This window comes from Tursiops truncatus, chromosome 7 (genome assembly GCF_011762595.2).
Source record: "Tursiops truncatus isolate mTurTru1 chromosome 7, mTurTru1.mat.Y, whole genome shotgun sequence".
Lineage (NCBI taxonomy): Eukaryota > Metazoa > Chordata > Mammalia > Artiodactyla > Delphinidae > Tursiops > Tursiops truncatus.
This window is the reverse complement of record NC_047040.1, coordinates 73,014,268-73,029,801: the sequence shown is the minus strand read 5'-3', so window position 1 is coordinate 73,029,801 and position 15,534 is coordinate 73,014,268. Positions and strand designations below refer to the sequence as shown.

The window sequence follows — 15,534 nt, the reverse complement described above, 5'->3', positions numbered from 1 at the left end:
CATTAGCAGCAGCTTTCAATAAAAGATGAATGTATAAATAATTTAAGCAAAGGTAAAGAGAATAAGAGGCATGTATTTAAGGGAGTGGATGGGGAGCTCTCAATATCAAAGAGCTACCTGGTAGGGCAATACTAAATCTAAATACTTAGATTTAGTTCTGACTTTCCTAGAGGCCAAGTTGAAAATGGAAACACTTTGAGTTACACAGCTCTCATTAGCTTATAAAGAAAGCATTTAAGGTTTGTCATAAAAACGTTATCCAAATGTTAAACTTAAGTGAAATTATCAGCTATATTACATCGACAGTGTCTTTAGTAACACTTTTATAAAAGATATGGGACAATTTTTGATAGAGTTAATGCTAAATCTTGGTTCTCTGGGAACCTAAAGTACTAGGGTGCAGGTATGAACATTTGCTTTAATTTAATTCAGGATAGAGTTTAAAGTCTTTAACGCAATAGCTGTCAAATATCAATGTGCAAATAATTTAACTGAGTTTCTTGTTTTAAGTACAGATTAACTGCCCTTTCTTATTCCTCACTCCTTTTTCTGTATGTCTGTGATAAAGCCTAAAAATCTGCATTATTAACAAGTTCTAGTTCTGACGCAAGTGGCCAGTGGAGCACATTTTCAGAAATGCCAGTCTAGACGAACAACTTGTTCCTATGCTCCTTAGCTTTGATCAGATCCTTTGAATATAAATTTTCTCCACTTGGTTTTTGATTAGCAGTCAACAGCCTGAGATAGACGTCTCAGAGGAGACAGAGGAAGTGCAAAGGTTCTGGGTTGTTGAGGTTTCTGTGTTTTATATACCAGGCACCTGAGGAATAAAGATGGGGTCTGCCTAAAAAGCTCAAACCTTGAGAAGTGAAGGGCTCCCTGTAAAGGGCCGGGGAGAGGTGGGAGAGGGGCAGTCCTAAGGGCCAGGCTGGACACTCCAAAGCCAACCTTTGCTGCTTTGCCATTTTCTGAGACCCAGCCCTGTTTGGTTCTGCTGTGCACAAGGAGTTTCTGCCTCACATTGCTGCCTTTGCTTACAATTCATTGGAAAACCTTCCTGGAACTCCATTCTGAATCACAGAGGTGGAGCTAAAGCAGGGATCCATGGGGGACCATAGATTTCTAATAATTCAGGGTGGGCTTCAGGAGCCCTGAAACCCTTGAAATTATATACAATATTTTGTGTGTATGTGCATATGTGTATTTTTGTGAAAAGAGGTTGCAGTTAACAACTTTCATCAGATTTGCAAAGGGACCAAAAACAATCAAAGAGAATCACTGGGAGTTCCTGGTGTGGCCGAGGGTACATTGAGCTTCACGTTAACACTGGTGTGTTCCCATCCCATTGCAGCCTGAGGTCAGTTAGCTGACAACCTCCTTGGTGACAGCTAGGTCACTGAATGCCTCTCTGCAGGAGCCATACTCCCTGCCCAACCTGAGGATTATGGTAGCAAAGCTGTCAGGCTTAACTTTGACAAATTGTTTTGGGTAAATTAGTCCCTTTTAATTGCTTGTGGAAATAGTAATTTTAGACGACAAGATTATTACAGGCTGCTTGTTAATGGGTCCTCTAGCATCAAGAAAACACCACTGAGATCGCGACGACCTGTTCTTGTCCCTCTTTGGCCTCACCCTTGAAATAGCCGGAGAAGACGTTAAGTCAAGTCAGCTCCCGCTCCTTGACAAGTACAGAGCACGTGTTTCCTTTTATCCTTCTGCCAAGTGAAGGATTAGAGAAGGACTTTCATCTTTTCCCTGCTACCACCAGCTCATGTCAGCCATCACAGACTTGCTGATCATTAACTTGAAAAGCCAAGGAAGTTTCTAGCTCTTCCATTTACTTGTTTACCTGTTGGGCCAACTTGCTTTACAACTGAATGAGTTTTGAATAAACAGGGTACTAGGTGATGAAAATACTTGACTCAGCTCAAGTTGGATATTTTCAATTGCTTTTCAGTTCACTGAACAGGAGGGTCAGTTTGACTGATCTGTCTGCCTTATGGTTTGCCATGTGCAGAGGAGGAGGGATGGGAGGTAGAGTGTCTTCTCAGCAGTTTATGAAGCTGGGAATTGACTGGTTATTTACTAGTTGTGTCCTACTGGGCCATTTTACCTCCCTGAGCCCTCATTTCATCATTTGTCCAAAGGGGATAAAAATAAGAGCTAGCTCATGGCACAGCTATGAAGTCTAAATGGTATCATAAATACCCAGCATATAGCAAGAGCTAAACCAAACAAAAAAGAAAGCATCTATTATGATTACAGTCCATTTCGCCTTCTCAAATCCAGAAGTCTGAGATAGTGTAGAAGTCAAAGAAATAAATATCACACTCAAACCCAACTTTATCTTCATGACCTCAAAGCTTGTGACTGTAGCTACATCTAATCCCAGATCCACTGAAATCCTTTTTAAAATGATGCAGATGAACATAGAGATTGTGACACTGCTATCAATTCAAAGTGGTTGTCACTGATTTCAATGTGTATAACCACATTCCTTGAAATCAAAGATTTCATGTGAAACTGATGATAAAGAATTTGCAGGGGACCCAATGTCTCTTTCTTGTTCTTGCTGGAACAAACCAAAGACGCCGCTTTTATGGTGTGTTTTCAAAAATGAGAATTTCATTTTTTTTAAAAGAAAGATGTTTGCTCTTCCCCCCTAGTTTTGTAACTATCACAAGATTTTGTCCTCATTCTTTAGAAACTAAATGCTAATAAATGTGCTCCTTCATGGAGCTGATTCTTAAGCATATCATTTATGCATATCATTTCATTTAAGCATATCATTTCATTTTTTTTTCTCAGATTTCAAAAGAGTCAGTACTCGCCTTTATTGCTATTTCCCAAGGTTAGTGGCCATATCTCTTCTCTATTTACTTCCCTCTCCAGTAGGCAAACTCAAACACTGCACCAAGGAGTAAAATGTCATCTCAGGAAAAAAATGGCTAGCTCTCTAGTTATATCCTGAAGTAAGAAAAGTCTGCTTGACGTAGAGAATGGACTTGAGGACACGGGGAGGGGGAAGGGTAAGCTGGGATGAAGTGAGTGTGTGGCATGGACATATATACACTACCAAATGTAAAATAGATAGCTAGTGGGAAGCAGCTGCATAGCACAGGGAGATCAGCTCGGTGCTTTGTGACCCCCTAGAGGGGTGGAATAGGGAGGATGGGAGGGAGACGCAGAGGGAGGGGATATGGGGATATATGTATGTGTATAGCTGATTCACTTTGTTATAAAGCAGAAACTAACATACCATTGTAAAGCAGTTATACTCCAATAAAGATGTTTAAAAAAAGAAAAAAGAAAAAGAAAATCCTGCTCTAAGAATTGGAAATGGGATAGAAAGCTGGAGGTTTGTGTATCTTGGATGGCAAAGATCCCTCCTTGTTATTATCTTGAACACAAATCTTTTCTAAGCCTTAATGTAGCCAATTATAGGGGAAAGGAGAAGGGAGAGTGCTGAAAATTATTTCAATTATCTTATTTAGGTGGAGTGTTTGGTGGGAGTCCACAGAAATATGAATTATAATTCATATGGAAGTCTGGAAGGTTCAGTAGATTGCATTTATGGAAAAGGAAAACAACACAAAGTACATGTGCTAGGGACACGGGGGTGTCTGGTTAATGTTTCTATGCAAAAGATAAACCCATTTGTTTGGTAATGGTCTTATTTGCTCTTCTAGCTGCTGTGGTCTGTGTGACACTTCTCAACAGACTTGAATGCGACCAGATCAACTCTCCCCATGATGTTCTGGTGGAGTACCAGAAACGGCCTCAGCTCCTAATCTCCAGATTCATCAAACAGCGGCTTGGACTTCGTGACCAGACATCATAGCTGGGCAGCCCAATCCTTCCCTGCAAGTTTGTAGTTTCAGTCATAATGTTGAAGTCATATATTATTTGTGGCATTTTTATATAGTTCTCATCCACACGCTAAAATCATAATTGAATGATTTTATACAACCCTTTCTCTTAAAAAAAGAATTTATTGTAAAAGAGTTTAATAACTTACATTAAATTAAATTCAAATTTCATTTTAGAATGAGTTAGCTAAGTCAGTCTAATAATTAAAACTGTAAAACTCCTGTACTGTGACATTTGGAGTTTCATATGCAGCATTAATTAGGTTCACATCAAAATAGATCAACCACTTGTGGATACAGTTACCCGTCACTCTGTTTCTGAAACTAATCCAGAAATTCATGTTAGAACGTTGTCAGGCACTTCTAGATGTTGGACAAGTGACAGAAATTGATCATGCATATTCAAAATATTTACAGAAAAAAAGTGTCAGTGTAATGTAGGTCTATATGAAAAAGCTACACTTAGGGAAATGTGACCATACTTCTTTTTTTTCCCCTGCAGGATTTCAGTGCACCACGTAATAGGGTTAGAGCCTTAGGTTTGCCCATGTTTGTGATTTTATCACAAAAAGTAACAACTCTAGATCACACATTGATTTTCAAATGAAAACCCTTGGAAATGCAAAGAAAGATCTTCATTTTTCTTCAGAAATCACAAATGATTAAATCACCTTCTAGCAATTTTTTTTTCTTTTAAGAAAATGCATTTTGAAGAGGCTGTACTTTTTTTTTTTTTTTTTTTGCGGTTTGTGGGCCTCTCACTGTTGTGGCCTCTCCCGTTGCGGAGCACAGGCTCCAGATGAGCAGGCTCAGCGGCCATGGCTCACAGGCCCAGCCGCTCCGCGGCATGTGGGATCTTCCCGGACCGGGGCACGACCCCGTGTCCCCTGCATCGGCAGGCGGACTCTCAACCACTGCGCCACCAGGGAAGCCCGAGGCTGTATTTTTAAAATTTCATTTCAATATTAACTTCATAGGCTGAGGAATTAATAACAAGTGAATTTAGACCTGCGTTTAAGATGTTAAAGTCATCCTTTCGTGTGACTTTGAAGCAGGTCTTGCCTGCACCCAACCTGTACCCCTATTCAGTTTGACCCTCTGGCAGGCATGGTGTCACTTAGAGAATACACCTTGCTCTGTATGAGTTGATGCCTCCTGGGGGGTTCTTCTAAGGCTGATACACTTAAGAGTTGGGAAGCATGGATGGCGGAAGGGTGGAGGAGCGCTTACAATCTTGAATAGCATGTAACATTGTGTACATATATTTATATTGTTGTGGCTCAAATAAAATTTAATTCCAACCATGAGAGAGACCTCTTTTGTCTCTTTGTAATCAAAGACAATAAACAATCTCCTGAGAGGAGCATCAGTTTGGGAACTTTTTTGGCAATAGATATGCTTGGAGTGCAATTTTTAAAGTATCCCAGTAATTCACCATCAAATACCAGCATCAGAACTAAAAGTAAGGTAGAATAACACTGAGGTCATTAGTGTGGTTTTCACTGTGTTTCATATATATTTTTAGACCAGGTGGAAACTACTTCAGACTGTTCTCCGTAAGCCTTCAATATGAACTTTTATTTACCTGTTCCTGGAAAATCTTATTTTCCTTTTTATTGAGAGAAGAGGAGAGGTTATGAGAGAGAGAAGAAAGAAATAATCGCAGTCAGTCCTCCCCTCAGCTCCTGTGGAAGGGTGTGTGTATGCGCACGCACCTGCCAGCAACCTGGGACACCTCTTTGACAAATCTGCCTTCCTCATTCCCACATCCAACCAATTGCCAAGTCCTATGAGTTGATTCTCCTAGATAGCTCTCCAACCTGTCCACCAGTGGACAGCCCTCCTGCTCCTCAAGCCAGCTTCCTCCCAGCCCCACCCACAGCCTCCCACAACGCCCTCTGCAGCCTCCTTAAATTACTCATCACCGCTTGCAATTATGTCATGATTTGTGTCTCTATAGAATTAATGTGCCTAGGCTATAAGGCTCATGAGGACAAAGACTGCATTTGTTTTATTTACTGCTGTACCCCAAGCACCCAAACAGTGCCTGTCTCATTCTAGGTGCTCAGTAAATGTTTGTTAAATGAAGAATGAATCCGCTTCATACATTTCCTTCATAAACTCTCACTAAAATGTCTCTAGTCTTTACGACACTTATCCTTTCCTTATTCAGTCCCTTGTCATCTCAGCTCTCCTTGGCTGTCCCTCCCAGGACATCTCATTTTACGGGGTGGAAAGTCCTCTGTACCATCAGTGTAGAGTTGTGGTGATGTCTAGAACTTCTTGCTTTCTGCTATAGCACATGTCTTTCCCCTCTGTCAAAACCAAACCCTAGATTCACCTCCTTCAGGAAGGTCTCCAAGTTTAATTCCCCCTCAGTTCATCACATCTAGTTCCCTTAGAACTAGGGTTGCACTAGGAAGATATCAATGTGTCCTCGTTTGTAGGCTATGTGAGAATACTTGTCCTTTCTCATGAACTTAGATAATGGCTGCCCAGCTTGTCTTCATTTGGGAGGCTCATGCCTCCCTTCGACTGCCCTCCTTCTACCCTTCGACTGCCATGGAGTGCTGTCAGATGCAGGCATTCAGTCACTACTCACCTGTTCCTGCGCTAAGTCTGGGAGCCAGCTCTTCACCTCACCTCTAACCCCACCTTCTCCACTCATTCAGTCTCGCCCTCCTAGAAATCGATTCAAGAAACAGACAGGCTTGCAAAAACTCTTCTGGTGATTTCTGTGTATGGGTGTTGCATGTATTTTTGGTGTGTTTTTTCTTTGTTCATTCATTCATTATAAATCCATATCTCTCCCTCTTCCCCAAAAGAATCAGAGACAGTTTACAAGGATAAATAAAAGCACATCAAGATAGTACAAATTAGACCTAAGTGGGAAAGAAAAAGGAAAAGGGAAGGGAATGGGCATCATTGGCACAAAGCCTGAAGCTAATACCAAGATGCATCACATACAGTCTATGCACCTGCCGACAGGAGGCGCTGAATTGGCTCTGGGCTGCCTAGCAGCTGCTTCATAAAGAGAAAAATTTTACAGCATCTCTAAGACAAAATGTGAACTAATCATCAGAAGAAGAACAACTAGCCGTGATTCCAAGAGGCCAGAGTGTAGTGTAGTGTAGTGGTGAGTGTGGGGTGTGGGGTGTGGAAGGGGTGTGTGTGTCAGTGCCTTTACTCCAGGTGGCTCTCAACACTGCTGCACGTTAGGGTCAGCAGGGAAGCCTTCAAAAACCACCATTTGGGGCCCCATCTCAGACCAGCTAAATGAGAATCTCTGGAAGTGGGACTGGGAAACCCTATTAAAAAAATTTCCCCTGGTGATGTGCAGCCTGGGTCAAAAGGCACTGATTTAAAAGAATGAAGAGTCTGGAAATCTGGCAGGCACTCCTCCAGCTGAACTTCTAGAAGTCTTTCAATGGTGCCTCCATGGGACTAGTTATATAAAGGTCAAGCTCTTTTACTTGACTCTTACTCCTCAACAAGAACAGTATCTTTTTTCTCTAACTGAGGTATAGTTGACAGCTAAAATGTATACATTTTCAAGTGTACAATATGATGACTTGATAATATATACACATTGTGGAATGATTACCACAATCAAGTTAATTAACACATCCATCACCTCACATAGTTACCTTTCATGCAATAGCCAAGCTATGGAAACAACATAAGTGTCTGTTGACTGATGAATGGATAAAGAAAATGTGTTATATATATGTGTGCGTTATATATGTGTATGTATGTGTGTGTATATATATATATATATACACACATACACACAATGCATTGTATCTATTTATAGATAGATAGATACACACAATGGAATATTATTTATCCATTAAAAAAAGGAAATCCTGCCATTTGTGACAACATGGATGAAACTGGAGGGCATTATACCAAGTAAAATAAACCAGACAAAGACAAATACTGTATGGTATTACTTACATGTGGAATCCAAAAAAAAAGTCAGATTCATAGAAACAGAGAGTAGAATGGTGATTACCAAGGGCTGGGCGCAGGGAATGGGGAGATGTTGGTCTAAGTGGTCAAACGGTACAAATTTCTAGTTATAAGATGATAAGTTTTGAGGATCTGATGTACAGTACGGTGACTATAGTTTAACTCTGTGCTGTACACTTGAAATTTGCTAAGAGTAGATTTTTAGCATTCTCACCAAAAAGAGGAACAATATCTTAATCATTTTATATCTCCAGCAACGTGCACAGTGCCTGACACAGTAAAAGTGAATTAATTATACATATTAATATATTTATATATATTGTTATGGATTAAATTTTTGTGTTCCCCTCACCAAATTCTTATGTTGAAGATCTAACCCTCAGTGCTGCTATATTTGGAGATAGGGGTCTATAAGGAATTAGGTTAAATGAGGTCACATGATGGGGCCCTGATCTGATAGAATTAGTGCCCTTATCAGAAGGGACACCAGAGAGCTCACTCTCTTTCTCTCTCTGTACACATGTACTGAGAAAAGTCCATGTGAGGATGCAGTGAGAAGGTTGCCATCTGCAAACCAGGAAGAGAGCTCTCAACCGATATGGAATCAGCTGGAATCTTGGTCTGGGACCTGTAGCTTCCAGAACTGTGAGAAAATAAATTTCTGTTGTTTAAGCCACTCAGTCATTGTTATTTTGTTATGGTACCCACAGCTAAGACATATATCATATATATGAATTACATACGTGTGTGTGTACATATATAAACAAAACCCAAAAAACAAACAAAACCACCATCAATCAACCAATTAAAGCAAATACATAGCTGACTACCTGTCAAGTTAATTTTGCCCAAATGTTATCCCTTGACCAACCTTTCCAAGTAACATGTGTATATTATTCAGTGTAATTTGCTACGTGTAATTTGCTACAGCCAGACCAGTTCCTCTGCTCCATGTTTCACTCCCAAACACACTAGACCATTGACACACAACACAATCTTAGTAAAACACAATCTTTGGTCCAAAATACACTCAATAACTTCTCCTGGTTCATTTTTATCCAGTTATAGAATGTTATTTAGTGCTTTGCACCCTGTAGGTACTTAACAAGGACTACAAACTATCAACTTCAGAAATACAACAAAGTGAGTTTAAATTTTATATCCTTCTTTTAAAAACATAGCTCTTAACATTTGGGATTCATTTTGGAGACTGTTGATAAAAATCTATGGACCTGCTCAGCAGAAAAATGCACATTCACATGTATACCCCTGAGTTTGCATATAATTTCATGGGTTTGCACACTTTCCTTGGGCTGAGTCATGGCAGGATACCTGTGTCCCCTACCACAGGCCACAGTCCCTCTGGATGGCCCTAGTCATACTGCTGTCCTCTAGGTTCTGGTTATTGCTCCCTTCCAGACCCCTCACATCAGGGCTGGTAACAGCTGTTCCAGCTACACCACCCTTTGTTGTTCCCTAAATCCTGCCCACCCCTTTGTGGACAGTCCTTTCAGGAAATTCTCTCAGTTCCCCAGTTTAATTGTACCATCTGGTTCCTGCTGGGATCCATTAATACAGCCTCCAAAATACATCTGGGGACCAAAAACCATTCAGAAAAATGTAAGAAGCTAAAGTCATTCTATATGCAGATCTTTCAATTATAATTCTTTTACTGCAAAACAGAAGTTAGTATTTTTCTTCTTAACTGCTAGAGCACTTTAAAAAAAGATATAACCCTCTATTCAAGAATGTATGCTTGTATTTAAAATTCTCCTGGAACTCTCCAGGACTTGCAGCTTGAAAAACATGGTGTTCAACTTACACTTTCTTGGCTGGCTGCTGGGCATCCCATGTATGATGGAATTGAAAGCTTGAGTAAAAGACAGATAAATGGCCTCTATTGCTTGCCTCCAAGCTACATGTTCCATCACCCTGTCATGGAAGGAAATTAAAATTGTCTGACATACTGAGTTTCATAAAGCCACCCTGTTCCTCTCCAGGATGCTGTGTGCCTCTAGATGTCTATACCATAAGTAGATTTTTTGAGGATTTGATCTACAATCTTCATCTCAGGATCAGAGCTTAAGTAAATGCAATCCTTAGTCATTAGGGTCTCTCTTTGTCCTTTTTAAAAAATAAAGAAACTCTATAAACATTTCTTTTCTCAGTCCTCCTGGACTTTCTCTATCTCTTAAGAATTCTAAAATATTGGCCAGTGGGGGTCTACCATCCAATGTCTCCGAAGATGAAGAACTAAAAATACTTATAATTTGCAACCTGCTTCATTATTTACTCCTCAAGGGTTTTCCTCATTTCTTTCTTTCTTTCTTTTTTTTTATCGGTACGTGGGCCTCTCACTGTTGTGGCCTCTCCCATTGTGGAGCACAGGCTCCGGACGCGCAGGCTCAGCAGCCTTGGCTCATGGGCCCAGCCGCTCCGCGGCATGTGGGATCTTCCCGGACCGGGGCACGAACCCATGCCCCCTGCATCGGCAGGCGGACTCTCAACTACTGCGCCACCAGGGAAGCCCATTCCTCATTTCTTATTTGCTTTTTCACTCCTCCTAAATAGGTGTTGCTCAGTCTGGAATCAACTTAACATTTATTTTTCTAAAAACTGAGCATAGCAATTTTAACTTGAGAATAAAAGCCCACCATTAAATCACCTTTTCCCCTGAAACCTTAAATATGATTTGGACATTATTTTTATAAGTATAACATAGTTTAAAAAATCATCAGGCAAACAATCTAGAAACCGGTATCATCTAGTTTGTACAGGATTAGTCAAAAATTACCCTCCAGAAGGTAGTAATTTAAGATTGTGTCTATTTATTTTCTAAATTTCTAAAATTTCTTAGAAAATCTGTTATTCTCTATAGTAACTTAATCATTAACATTGTGAAGCACTGGGGACATTTCAGAGTTACAGAAATCATCTGAGTAATCTGATTTTGCTCTCTCCTCTGTTAAAAAAGGAAGTACAAATCCTTAAAAATCTGGATTCTTCTTTTCACTTCCATATCACTTTCTTTATTTCTTTCTTTCTTTCTTTTTTTTTGTGCGGTACGTGGGCCTCTCACTGCTGTGGAGCACAGGCTCCGGACGCGCAGGCCCAGCGGCCATGGCTCAAGGGCCCAGCCGCTCCGCAGCATGTGGGATCCTCCCGGACTGGGGCACGAACCCACGTCCCCTGCATCGGCAGGCAGACTCCCAACCACTGTGCCACCAGGGAAGCCCCAACTTTATTTCTTCATCTGAGTTTAAGGTCCTTTGCATTTGCACTTCCTCCCGACATTGTAACCAACAGGAACCAATGATGGGGTAAACAAAATGTTACCCATGTCCCACTTACTCTGGGTAAATAATCAGCAGTGGACACGAATCTACTAGCCAGATCTGCCTCCTACACTGCCTGGTCCTACCTTCTCCTTCCTTCCCCTTGGTCTCCAGAGGTCACACCTATTCTAGAACTGGTTCCATGATTGATTCAAGGTTGCAGTGCCATGGACATGCTCTAAGTTAACATGTAAATGATAGAACAAATATATTGATAAAGGACCTACTTTGCACAAGTCACAGTGCTAGGTGTTGTGGGAAAGCAAGACACAGTCACCTCCTTTAGACAATTCCCAGCCTACTAAGTTTGAGGCACTAAGGCAAATGTGTGGATAACTACAATTCAAGGATAATCTGATAAACTTGAAAAGAGAGGTGGAAATAAAAGTGTTCTAAGGACTTACCAGGGGAAATGATTGAATGGAGATGGAAAAATTTGAAAGGGTTCCTTGGACAAGGTGGATATTTGAGATGAACTTTATTTAAGGGCCATAATTTTGAAAGAAACTCTAAAGCAGGTGTTGCCATCAAAGGAAAAAGCATGAAATAAGACAAAGGAGGACAATACAGGACACATATAAGAATAGTAAAGAATCCTGTTTTGCTGGATCTGGAAAGGTGATTTGGGGTTCTATTATGTGAGGCCCTAAAAGTCAGAGTAAGGAGTGTGGACCTTATTCCCAGGCAAAGAGAAGTGGCTGAAACACATAGAGCGGGACTGATTGGCAGTCTGAAGGGGTAAGAGGAAGGAGGAGGAGTAAGGCTGAGATAATTACTGGTAACAAAAATCTGTACCTGGTGTAGGTGACCAGGACGTGACTAGCTCCCTCTCACAGTAGGAGGGCACATCTCACAGGGCAGAGATGGAGTAAAGATAAGCTGGGGCTGTCAAAGACATTGCTTTCTTGTTAGACTAGGCAGCTCCCCTACTGTGAAGGTCTGTGCCTTCAAATTTTCACCTAATAAGTTAAACAGCTTACGTACTTCAGAATAAAAATTCCCTTCTCATGTGAAGATAATGTGCTTCCAAAGTCTTTCTTTTGCTAAAAGGCTAAGGAAAGTTCAAACATGACAGAGCCAGAGCAGTAGCTGTGGGAGAGAGTGGCATTTAAAGGGCTGATGAGTGAGAGATGTCAGCAGTGATCTCAGTATCTATTTAGATAAAACTCCTTATGGCTTTGTGGCTAATAAAGAATCTTCTATCTCCCAGAGGATATATGTAAAGGCTCGACTCACAGATGTAGAGAATAAACTGGTGGTTGGGGGGAGGTGCAATATAAGGGTGGGGCAATGGGAGGTACAAACTGTTAAGTATAAAATAGGCTCAAGGATGTATTGTACAACACAGGAAATATAGCCAATGTTTTTTAATAACTGTAAATGGAAAGTAACCTTTAAAAATTAAAAAAAAATTTTAGGTAAACCAAACAAAAATAAATAAATAAAATTTAAAAATAAAAGTAAAGGCTCAATGAAATCCTGTCACATGCTACAACATGAATGAACCTTGTGGACATTATGCTAAGTGAAATAAGGCAGACACAAAAGGACAATTATTGTATCTAGATAGTCAAATTCAAAGAGAAAGAAGTGGTTATGAGGGGCTGAGGGAAAGAGGAAGGGAGAGTTATTGTTTAATGGGTACATAGTTTCAGTTTGGGATGGACAGTGGTGATGGTTACAAAACCATGTGAATGTATCTAATGCCACTGATCTGTACACTCAAAAGAAGGTTAAAATGGTAAATGTTATGATAAGTATATTTTACTACAATAAAAAGTAAAAGCTCAATGAGGTCTGTATTGTGGTTTTTATAATACCAAATTCTAATTTCCTAATTTTTGGAAAGAAAGTTCATGCGATATGGCCTGATGGAATCACGCCTGCTGGTTGGCAATCTACATGGGCTTCTGTGTTCTACAGAAGGAGTCACACTGGCTCTAAGAAGCTTGCTTGGTGAGTGAGAAATCAGAGCAAGGAGCTGGGTATGGTTATGATTACCAGTAGAGAGACTGTTTTGCCTAATATTCTCATCTTCAATATAGGAATATATCTACCAAAGAGGCCTGAATCTTTGTATCAGCCAGTCTGGGCACTCTTCCTCAAGATAGTATAATTAACCAAGGTTATTTTTCAAAGCACAGTTTATCAGAGTCAGGAATGCAGTAAGAGAATATGACTAACACATCAATAGCTATCAGAAACAATGATGAAATCTAAAACACTCAGTAGAGAGAAGAGAAGAAGAGCAAAATCAGGAAATATTCCTATAGGATCAAAGTCTGTGATGCTAAAATGAAAACTGCCTGCAACAACCCAATATGCATTGCCCTTGGTACAAATACTTTGGCATCTCAATGACAGTAAAAGACCATTTAATAAGGCTATTTATCTTTTCAGGTTGTCATAGCACATATGGGACTCTCTAGGATCGAAATATACTACCAGGGAAGGAAAGAAACTGGTATGAAGTGGGGGAAGATAATAAGATGAAAAATGAAATATTGAGAAGGAAGGGGACTAGTAAGGAAGGAAGACAGTTGTGAAATAATGTTGTGAGAAGAAAGTCTACTGAGGGTTCTGCAAGATGGAGAGCTAACATATCCCAAAGCACCGGAAACACCTGCAAACGCTGCATAAAACATTTCTGGAAGAGAATCAAAAGATGCTAACAGGAAGGAAGAAACTTAAAGCCAGAGTAGTGACCTGACAGCCTGGAGGCTTGGAATTAAAGTTTACGTAGACACATTTTTGGTGAGGTGTTGGGACTAAGACTCAAGAGAAAAAAATCTGCCCACCTGCAGAGGAGACCCTAGTAAATCTTGTCTGCCTCTGTCTAGGCAACCTGTGGGGGGAAACATGTAATTCCCTGAGAGATACAAAATCCATGCTTGATCCTTACTCGGGGTTGGAGTTTAAATTTATATTGCATTCCAGGAAACCCCATTTCAAAATACAAACAGAAAATTAGGTTATGAACAGAGATGTCCCTGGCACTCCTGGCATAAGTAAAAGCAAAACTACATGGTACAACAGACACAGACAGGTGGCAGGGCATTTTCACAAAATATTCAGCCTCATTGAATATGAGGCTCATGATAAAAAGTCACAGAATAAGTACGTAACAATTTTTGTGTGAGGCACAGTAAACGGTCATAAAATACAGGAAGATTATATTCGAGAATTTGAGTTACTAGATGGGATATAGAAAGTGACTACCAAAGAGAATATCTTTAAAATTATTAAAGCTGTAACAGAAGTAATTGAAACACAGAAATGAGAAATGGAAAAAGACTGCTTTGAATGATGTTGATCATGATAATAATAATAGCACAGCACTGACCACTTTTCTAGATGCTTTGCAAGGAAATTTCCTGACAGGCCAGTGGTTAGGACTCCTGGCTTTCCTCCTGCCAAGGACGCAGGTTTGATCCCTGGTTGGGGAACTAAAATCCCGCAGGCCGTGGGGCATGGTCAAAAATATAAACAAATTTTAAAAATAAATAAATAAAATAAATTCCAATTTTAATTTAAAAATGCTTTGCAAATACTAATTCATTTAATCCTCAAACAACACTGTTATATTGTGTTATGAGGTATTATTATTTTACCAGTTTATAGATTAGAAAACTGGAGCACAGAGAGATTAAGTAACTTGCTCCAGGTCACAAGTCTAATAAGAAACAGAGCTGAAGTTTGTACAAAAACATTCTCTATCCAAATGTCTTAGTCCATTTGGGCTGCTATAACAAAAATACCATAAACTGAGTGGTTTATAAACAACAGAAATTTAGTTCTCTCAGTCTGGAGGCTGGAAAGACCAAGTTCAGTGCCAGCAGATTCAGTGTTTGGTGAGAAGCCATTTCATGGTTCATAAATGGCCATCTTCTCATTGTAACCTCACATGGCAAAAAGGGAAAGGGAACTATCTGGGGTCTCTTTTACAAGGGCATTAACCTGATTCATTTGGGCTATACCTTCATGACCTAATCACCTCCCAGAAGCCCCATCTCCCAATACCATCACATTGGGGGTTAGGATTTCAACATATGAATTTGGGGAACACAACTTTCAGTCTATAGCACCAGAGTATATGGTCTGAACCACTATACTAAACCAAGAACCAGATTTTACTTCCAAATAAAATGTAAAATTTCAAAACATTTAAAAATTGGAAAATTACAAAAATGAAAAAATTTGTAATTGTTAAAGTTCAGTGGATGAGTTAAATAGAAGATTAGGCACAGCTGAAGAAAGAATTAGTGAACTTTAAAATAGAACTGAAAAAACAACTGAGAATACAGCACAGAAATAGAGATGGAAAATATAAGAGTAAGAAGCATAAGAGAAAAAAATGA

The 15,534-nt window shown here is 39.9% G+C and overlaps 2 protein-coding genes across 3 annotated transcripts in view; one reads left to right on the top strand and one right to left on the bottom strand.

The window, feature by feature from the left end:
- UPP2 (uridine phosphorylase 2) overlaps window positions 1-3,841 on the top strand; it is a 42,613-nt gene extending 38,772 nt beyond the window's left edge. Inside the window, exon 7 of the mRNA XM_019922292.3 lies at window positions 3,690-3,841. Within this exon, the coding sequence (XP_019777851.2) occupies window positions 3,690-3,841 (152 nt within the window). The remainder of the gene's footprint in view (window positions 1-3,689) is intronic.
- The window catches only part of CCDC148 (coiled-coil domain containing 148), a 339,783-nt gene that overhangs the window by 25,036 nt on the left and 299,213 nt on the right, over window positions 1-15,534 (bottom strand). Inside the window, exon 15 of one of the 2 annotated variants that reach the window (XM_073807692.1) lies at window positions 9,664-9,773. The exons of the other annotated variant lie outside the window; for it this stretch is intronic. Within the exon in view, the coding sequence (XP_073663793.1) occupies window positions 9,664-9,773 (110 nt within the window). The remainder of the gene's footprint in view (window positions 1-9,663; window positions 9,774-15,534) is intronic. 2 annotated transcript variants of the gene reach the window in all.